Source organism: Bombina bombina, chromosome 1 (genome assembly GCF_027579735.1).
Source record: "Bombina bombina isolate aBomBom1 chromosome 1, aBomBom1.pri, whole genome shotgun sequence".
Classification (NCBI taxonomy): Eukaryota; Metazoa; Chordata; class Amphibia; order Anura; family Bombinatoridae; genus Bombina; species Bombina bombina.
The window spans coordinates 1,238,898,997-1,238,908,860 of NC_069499.1; the positions used below are offsets into that span (position 1 = coordinate 1,238,898,997).

Below are 9,864 nucleotides of genomic sequence, written 5' to 3' on the forward strand. Positions count from 1 at the left end.
ATTTTTTGCAGAGATCCCCCTGTAAAGAAAAGAAAGATGGAAGCATCTGTTCACAATCGGAAAACTATTAACGAGAAATCACGTTCCAATCATGAAATCTCTACAGTTTCTGCTTCTCTAGATCTACAAACTACAGATACCAAACCACAACTTTCTACTGAAACTGTTAGTGATCCTTCTGTTTTTGACTGCATGTCTCTTCAACCAAACCATACTCAGAATTTGCTGCTACCAAAGTTGGCATTAGTTAAGCTACCTGTAATGCAACTGACTCATTTGCCTGTTCTAGTTTCATCATCTGATTATACTGTTAAACCAATGATAGTTACTGTTAATAGTAATAAAGGATCTATTATGACTAATGTACAAATTCTACCTCACTATAATGGAACGATTCTGCCAACGGTAGATGTTGAAGCTTCTTTACCTTCAAATGTTTTACTCCCCAGGAATGTGGGTTACTGTTCAGTTTCTTCCACAAACAGCATTGCTCAAGTTAATGCAGACAAATCATTCGCTAGTAACACAATACCAGAGATGAGTAATGTTCCTCACAAGCACAGAATTACATCAGATGTTCAGACTGATTTGTCTTACTTTTCTCAGAATATATTACCAGATGTTAGTTGGACTTCCAGTGAATCATCTGTGTCGTCTTGTTCTCAAACTGATTTATCATTCAGTGCACAGGTCACTTTGCCTGTTAGTGTTGAGACTCAAACATTACAACAAAATGTAAATTTGCCGCTGAGTTCAGTGATGGAAGCTTCTAATCCTTGTTTTACTTACGGAATTTCTCGGGAGACTCAAACAAATTTGGCCAATTCACAAAAAGATATCATGCTGGTGGATCAGGCAGTTATGTGTGAAAATATTTTTAGTGGTAATCATTCTTCTTATACTGTTTCAACTCAAACAAACCACAACACAAATAATATGATTTCCAATACTTTGGACCAAAATGTAATAAATAATGATATAAGGGATGAGGCAATGAAATCTACACATTTCATAAACTTTAGTACGCAGAACAGCACTTTTTCATCCCAAAATATGACTGATAACCAAACTCAAACAATGGAACTTTTAAATGATCTTGAAAAAATCTTATCTGATAATATATCAGGACAATCTATGGACAATCGCAATCTGTTGACAGACTCGGGTGCTGAAGCCCATTTGTCATCAAACTGTACAAATAACCCAGGTATAGATTTTGATATAGAAGAATTCTTTTCTGCATCCAACATTCAGACACAAACTGATGAGAGTGAGCTGGGGAATCTCACTTCTGAATATTTAGATATCGAAACACAGACAGACTTTTTGTTTTCGGTTGAATCTGCCCAGTCGTACTGTAACAAAGGAAATTCCAACCTCATTGGGATGGAGATGTTTGATACTCAGACACAGACAGACTTGAATATCTTTCTTGATAATAATTCTCACTTGCCTTTAGGCACTCTCCTCAAGCAGTCGAGCTTTTCAATGAGCACTGACTCCTCTGACACAGAGAGTCACTCGGAAATTACTTCAGAGAGCAAAAATATTTCATGTCAAAACATGGAATGCAATGTACTGCAGAGCAGTGCTGAAACCCAGACTACTGATGGCTGCATTGAAACTCTAGGTCATTTATTTCTTACCAGCAATGAGACCCAGACTGCAATAAATGACTTTCTCCTTGCAGACCTTGCATGGAACACTATTGATTCACAGTTCAGCTCTGTGGAGACACAGACATGTGATGAGCTTTTTTCCCTTTTCTCCTCTGAAAAATCAGATAGTTGAGCAGTTCACCTAAGAACAATATTGACTGATGACACTGAATGAGTATTCTGCTTCCTGTTTTAGTTTTTTTGTTTATTTGTTGAAATAATTATTTATGGCCTTGCACGTCTTATTGTGTTTGAAGAACCAAAAAAAAGAATCACTCCTATCCTTTCTTACGAAAAGCATTTGAAAGCCATATCATCTCTGATGTAAGTTCCAGCAGACATACAGAAAGATGAACATTGAGATAAAAGCACTTCATGAGACCATTTTAAATTAATGTCATGAGAAATGCATGATAATGTATCTGTATATGCCGTTTCTAGAGATATTGTCTGTATAGTACAATGCCTGTTACACCTAGAAAAAGCACTTTATTTATTTTTTTTGTTGTTGTAAATTATTTATACTGTGAGTAAAATTAACTAATGAAATATTTTTGTTTTAATATTAGATTATTGAACATGTAACCTGAGACAATGCATATGGTTCACAGCCATGAAAAATTGGACTTTATGGCAGATCATCTAGTATTATCTAATCATGCTTCTAGCTCTCTAAAACAGTCATAAGCTATAGTTCAGCAAATTAGACAATATGTAGTCACCATTAACATACAATAGAAAGTGTTGCTGGTATGTGCTAATATTTTCACTTAAAGGGATAGAAAACCCCAACATTTTCATTCATGATTTGGACAGAACATAAAATTTTAAACAACTTTCCAATTTACTTCTATTAAAATTTGCTTAATTCTCTTATTATCCTTTGCTGAAGGAGCAGCATTGCACTACTGGCAGCTAGCTGAGCACATCTAGTCAGCCAATCACAAGAGACAAATGTGTGCAAGCACTAATCAGCAGCCAACTCTCACTAGTGTAGGATATGTGTATTCTTTTTCAACAAGGGATAACAAGAGAACAAATCGCATTTGAAAATAGAAGTGAATTTAAAAGTCGCTTAAAATCACATGCTCTATCTTAATTGTGCAATTTTAATTTTAACTTTCCTATCCCTTTAAGGGTTGTTAACTTGACACCATATAATAGAGTAGCCTAATAAAGTTATTTCCATCAGCTAAATTGCTTAATAAAATATTTACTTATATCCAGTTACTTGCAAGTAAGGTTAGGGCTAAATATCCCTCTCCACTAAGCATTCTGTTTGCCTGACTCGGTTCTAAGACACAAATAAAATGTTTTTTGATATTTTGAGAAATAGGGGCCTATCTATCAAGCTCCGAATGGAGCTTGAGGCCCCACGTTTCTGGCGAGCCTGCAGGCTCGCCAGAAACACCGGTTATCAAGTCTAAAGACCACTTCTCCATAACCCTGTCTACCTGCTCTGATGAAGCGGCAGGAATCGCTGGAATTCAACCCGATCAAGTACGATCGGGTTGATTGACACCCCCCTGCTGGTGGCCGATTGGCCGCAAGTCTGCAGGGGGCGGCGTTGCACCAGCAGCTCTTGTGAGCTGCTGGTGCAATGCTGAATACGGAGAGCGTATTGCTCTCTGACAAACATTCAGCGATGTTTGTCGGCCCTGATCCGCACTGTCGGATCAGGTCCAACAGACATTTGTTAAATATGCCTCATAGTCTAAGTAATTCTAGTGAATGTTACAAGGGGAGTAAAATGTATTGCTTCTAAGCTTATACAAGACCAACCACATTTTATTATATTAAAAATATTGGTCGCTATTGCGAGAGTTAAGCCACCTCCTGATCACTGTTAGAGCCCCCGTTCCTATGTGTTTACCTGCAGCCTCCCTCGTGGTTTTTTTTTTTTTTTTTATTATTATTAACTTCTGGGGCACGGTTTTCTGGGTTTTATTACATTTATCACTGATTCTGCTTATATGTACTCTGTGACGGTCATTTGGTCCAATCCTGCTCCAGTTACACACATGGTGTTTCAGGGTTTTGCCTCTGTATACATATGTCACTGCTTTTGGCAGTCTAGTGAACTTATAGCAATTACCTGATTTTCTTTCATGTAATTAGCAAGGGTCCATGAGCTAGTGACGAATGGGATATACATTCCTACCAGGAGGGACAAAGTTTCCCAAACCTCAAAATGCCTATAAATACACCCCTCACCACACGCACAATTCAGTTTTACAAACTTTGCCTCCCATGGAGGTGGTGAAGTAAGTTTGTGCTAGATTGTTCGTTGATATGCGCTTCGCAGCAGGCTGGAGCCCGGTTTTCCTCTCAGAGTGCAGTGAATGTCAGAGGGATGTGAAGAGAGTATTGCCTATTTGAATTCAATGGTCTCCTTCTACGGGATCTATTTCATAGGTTCTCTGTTTTCGGTTGTAGAGATTCATCTCTTACCTCCCTTTTCAGATCGACGATATACTCTTATATACCATTACCTCTACTGATTCTCGTTTCAGTACTGGTTTGGCTGTCTACTATATGTAGATGAGTGTCCTGGGGTAAGTAAGTCTTATTTTTTGTGACACTCTAAGCTATGGTTGGGCACTTTATATATAAAGTTCTAAATATATGTCTTTAAACTTATATTTGCCATGATTCAGGATGATCAGTATTCCTTATTTCAGACAGTCAGTTTCATTATTTGAGATAATGAATAAATGATCATTTTTTCTTACCTTAAAAATTGTTTCAATTGACTTTTTTCCCTGTGGGCTGTTAGGCTCGTGGGTGCTGAAAATGCTTCAATTTATTGCGTCATTTTTGGCGCAAAAAAAATTCATTTCCGGCGCCCTAATTGACGCCGGAAGTTGTTCGTGATTGCGTCATTTTTTTGACGTTTTTGCGCCAAAAATGTCGGCTTCACCGGATGTGGCGTCATTCTTAGCGCCAAAAAATTTAGGCGTTGTACTTAGCGGCATTCTTGTCTCCACCTTTTTTTCACATTATTTCAGTCTCATTTTTTATTGCCTCTGGTTGCTAGAGGCTTGTTCATTGGCATTTTTTCCCATTCCTGAAACTGTCATTTTAAGGAATTTGATAAATTTTGCTTTATATGTTGTTTTTTCTTTTACATATTGCAAGATGTCTCAAATTGACCCTGGATCAGAATCTACTTTTGGAAAGACGCTGCCTGATGCTGGTTCTACCAAAGTTAAGTGCATTTGTTGTAAACTTGTGGTAACTGTTCCTCCAGCTGTAGTTTGTGATGAATGTCATGATAAACTTGCTAATGCAGATAATATTTCCATTAGTAATATTCCATTACCTGTTGTTGTTGTTCCCTCAACATCTAATGCTCAGGATGTTCCTGTTAATATAAAAGAATTTGTTTCTAAATCTATTAGGAAGGCTCTGTCTGTTATTCCTCCTTCCAGTAAACGTAAAAGGTCTTTTAAAGCTTCTCATATTTCAGATGAATTTTTAAATGACCGTCATCATTCTGACTTGTCTGTCTCCGATGAGGATTTATCTGGTTCAGAAGATTCTGTCTCAGATATTGACACTGATAAATCTTCATATTTATTTAATATGGAATTTATTCGTTCTTTACTTAAAGAAGTTTTAATCGCATTAGATATGGAGGAGTCTAGTCCTCTTGATACTAAATCTACTAAGCGTTTAAATTCGGTTTTTAAACCTCCTATAGTTATTCCAGAAGTTTTTCCTGTCCCTGATGCTATTTCTGAAGTAATTTCTAGGGAATGGAATAATCTGGGTACTTCATTTACTCCTTCTCAAAGGTTTAAGAAATTGTATCCTGTGCCATCTGACAGATTAGAGTTTTGGGACAAAATCCCTAAAGTTGATGGGGCTATCTCTACTCTTGCTAAACGTACTACTATTCCTACGGCGGATAGTACTTCCTTTAAGGATCCTTTAGATAGGAAGATTGAATCCTTCCTAAGGAAAGCTTATTTATGTTCAGGTAATCTTCTTAGACCTGCTATTTCTTTGGCTGATGTTGCTGCCGCTTCCACTTTCTGGTTGGAGGCTTTAGCGCAACAAGTGTCAGACCATAATATTCATAGCATTGTTAAACTTCTTCAACATGCTAATAACTTTATTTGTGATGCCATCTTTGATATCATTAGAGTTGATGTCAGATATATGTCTTTAGCTATTTTAGCCAGAAGAGCTTTATGGCTTAAAACTTGGAATGCAGATATGTCTTCTAAGTCAACTTTGCTTTCTCTTTCTTTCCAAGGTAATAAATTATTTGGTTCTCAGTTGGATTCTATTATTTCAACTGTTACTGGGGGGAAAGGAACTTTTTTGCCTCAGGACAAAAAATCTAAAGGTAAATACAGGGCTGCTAATCGTTTTTGTTCCTTTCATCAGAATAAGGAACAAAAGCCTGACCCTTCCCCTAAAGGAACGGTTTCTGTTTGGAAACCTTCTCCAATCTGGAATAAATCCAAGCCTTTTAGAAAGTCAAAACCAGCTCCCAAGTCCACATGAAGGTGCGGCCCTCATTCCAGCACAGCTGGTAGGGGGCAGGTTACGATTTTTCAAAGACATTTGGATCACTTCGATTCACAGTCTTTGGATTCAGAACATTGTTTCACAAGGATACAGAATAGGTTTCAAGGTAAGGCCGCCTGCAAGAAGATTTTTTCTCTCGCATTCCAATAAACCCAGTGAAGGCTCAGGCATTTCTGAAATGTGTTTCAGATCTAGAGTTGGCTGGAGTAATTGTGCCAGTTCCAGTTCTGGAACAGGGTCTGGGGTTTTACTCAAATCTATTCATTGTTCCAAAGAAGGAGAATTCCTTCAGACCAGTTCTGGATCTAAAGATATTGAATCGTTATGTAAGGATACCAACATTCAAAATGGTAACTATAAGGACTATTCTGCCTTTTTTTTTTTTTTTTTTTTTTCTTTTTTTTAAAACATTTTGAGTAAGAAAAGATTACACTTACAGTGAAAATAACCATAATGTTGTACATATAGATACTCAGATAAATCGTATTAGTGAACTGTATTACACAGACGGTTGGGGGGGGGGCATTGTCCATTGGGAGAGAGTCTTTGATGAAATTAGTGGTCAGGGAAGTTTCCCAAGGGTCAGGTAATATTAGCAGGTACGGTGTTGAGAGGGGGTTGATCTTTTAAGTTAGTGATGGTACATATCACTCATTACCTGACTTTTCAACAGTTCGATATAACGTTTACTTCTCCATCCGGTATCCTCTCGTACAAGGTGCAATCCTCACAAACATAAATTGCATGAAAACCATAACATTTCAAAAAACATGTGTCTATACAGACTAAGACATTAAGGAAAAAGAAAAAGAGAAAAGAAAGAGGAACAAGAGGAGAAATGGGGACATAGAAAGGGGAAAGGGCGGAGAAGAATAGAAGAAAGGGAAGGCTAAATAATTTGATAAAGTGGAGGGTTGATCCAGACGGGGCGGCCCACCCCAAGGCTGTAGAGTCTGTTAAACTATCTGTGCGTGCAGGAGGGTCTGCCAGTAAAATTGTATGTTATGGTAAAAGTAAAGACCACCATTCTTAAAGTATGCATATTCCTCAATTTCTAGTAGTTCTGATGTGCTATGTAGCCATTCCTGTCGAGTTGGGATCTGGGCAGATTTCCACTTGCGCACAATAAGTAGTTTGGCTCCGTTTAAGCTATATTGTAGGAGTTTCCATTTTATTTTACATATTTTCTGTGGTTTGTAGTTTAGAAGGGCTGTGGTTGGGGGCAGTTCAAATTGTTCTCCCATGATAGTTTTCAAATTTTGAGTAATGTCTCCCCAAAATGGGAGTAGTTTCGGGCAGTGCCACCAGATATGGGCCATTGTGCCCGGAGATCCGCAACCTCTCCAGCATGTGGCATTAGATTGAGGATATATTCGTTTAAGCCTGTCAGGGGTAAGGTACCATCTAAACAGGACTTTGTGGTTAAGCTCCAAAATTCTGGGGGAGGAGGAGGACTTGGCGGAGTTATAACATATGTTATCCTATTGCTCTTTGGGTATAGAGATTCCTAAATCAGTTTGCCAGTTAGTAATATATGAGGATGGGGGTAGGGTAAGGGTGTCATCTAACAGTCTTTTAGTAATAGACAGTGAACCTCTAGGCGTCACTCCCTCTTGACAGAGTCTTTCAAATTTCGTCAGATCCCTCAGTAAATCCTGTTTATGGGGTGATGAGCCTAGTAAATGTGTAATTTGAGCATATTTTAGCCATCGGGAGAAAGTTCCACCGACTAGTTCTACAAGCTGCGATCTGAGTTTCAATTTTCCTCCCTCGGTCAGGTAAGTGAACGGTATAGTTGGGCCAGTGTCAGGGGAGTACGCTTCGTTCAGGATAAGCCCCCCGTGGAATTCCGCATTTATCGGAATTGGTGTCATTGGTGAGATGTATGTCGTGAGACCTTTAGTCTTAAGTCTGATGTCATCCCATGTACGGAAGTAGTGAGCGTAGAGGGGGGAGGTTCTAGCTAGTGTGGGTCTACATGCTTGTTTAATCCAACACAATGGTCCTAAAGTGGGTGAGCGCAACAGGAAGGAATCTATGGAGGACCATGCTTTTGTATGTGTGATGTCATGCCACTCTAGGATTTTTTTGTAGGACTACAGCTTTATAATAATGTGATATTAGTGGTACCCCCAGGCCTCCCTTGCGCAGGGGTTTCATCAAGATCTTTTTACTAATACGGGGTTTTACCTTTCCCCAGATAAAAGAATTTATCATGGATTGTAATTTGGTCAGGAAATACAATGGCAGTTGGATTGGTGCAGCCTGAAGAAGATACAGGATTTGGGGCAAGGTGGTCATTTTAACTGCCTGGATTCTTCCCCACCAAGACAGGGGTTTCTCCTGCCAGGAGTCAAAATCTTTCCTGATTTTATATAATAGTGGTATGTAATTGAGTTTAAACAATTTGTTAACAGAGGGGGCCAAATAAATTCCAAGGTATTTGAGTTTATCCTGAAGTAGGGTGTATGAGCAAAGGGTTTTGAGGTTCTCAAAGCTTTCTTTTGGCAGGTTAATATTAAGGATTTCAGATTTTCTAGCATTGATGGAGAAGTTAGAGTGGGAACTAAATCTCTTAAATTCTGTCAATAAGTGTGGCAGGGACTTGTGTGGATGTGTTAAGAAGGTGAGAACATCGTCAGCATAAAGAGTGAGCTTATACGTGTTGGGACCTAGCTGTGGGCCTGTGATATGTGGGTTTCTCCGAATGTGGGCCGCTAGTATCTCAATGGATACGGCAAACAGTAGGGGAGACAGGGGACACCCCTGTCTCGTGCCATTCTGGATTCTAAAGCTGTCAGAGAGTGTGTTATTTGCCCTGACCTTGGCGGTCGGGCAGGAGTAGAGGCTAAAGATCCTCCGAAGCATCATGGGTCCTATCCCAATAGTAGTCAGGCAAAGCCTCAAGAAGGCCCAGTCCAGCCGGTCAAATGCTTTCTCAGCATCAGTTGAAATCAGGATGGTGGGTATTTTTGACCGGCCGGACTGTTCAATTAGGTGTAAGACCCTTGTGGTGTTGTCCCTTGCCTCTCTTTTTGGGATAAAGCCAGATTGGTCGGTGTGAATGACCTGTGGCAAGATTTTATTCATTCTGGACGCTAATATTTTTGAGTAAAGCTTAATATCTGTATTAAGTAAAGATATTGGTCTATAGTTGCCCACCTGAGTGGTGTCCTTATCTGGCTTAGGGATAACTGATATGTATGCCTCAAGGGAGCCCTCTGACCATGTTGTTCCCTTATCTATGGACTGAAATAGAGTTGTTAAGTGGGGGGTGAGTAGGTTTTTATATTGTTTATAGTAGGCATTTGAGAACCCGTCTGGACCTGGGCTTTTATGTAAGGGGAGGGAATTTATGGCTGTTGTTACTTCCTGAGGAGTAATGGGGCTGTCTAGGAGTTCTGATAGTTCTTTAGGGATGCTAGGAAGAGAGGAGTCTTGTATGTACTGTTCTGTGGCTAAGGGCGTTGCAGATGCTGGGGGGGTCTGTAGGTTATAGAGACTGCTATAGAAGTTTTTAAACTCCTCAACTATTGAGGGGCTACTTACTAAACTGTGCCCCGCAGTATTCACTATCTTATGAATATGCGTGTTTAGCCTACGCTCCCTAAGGACTCTAGCAAGAGAGGGGCCTATCTTATTAGACCTAGCCAGGGATGTCTTTTTG

General features: G+C 39.3%; 1 protein-coding gene across 1 annotated transcript in view; it reads left to right on the top strand.

The window, feature by feature from the left end:
- Positions 1–2,207, top strand: part of ATMIN (ATM interactor) — an 84,901-nt gene extending 82,694 nt beyond the window's left edge. Inside the window, exon 4 of the mRNA XM_053700613.1 lies at positions 12–2,207. Coding sequence (XP_053556588.1) covers positions 12–1,791 — 1,780 coding nt within the window. The 3' untranslated portion in view covers positions 1,792–2,207. The remainder of the gene's footprint in view (positions 1–11) is intronic.
- Positions 2,208–9,864: the final 7,657 nt, after the last annotated feature.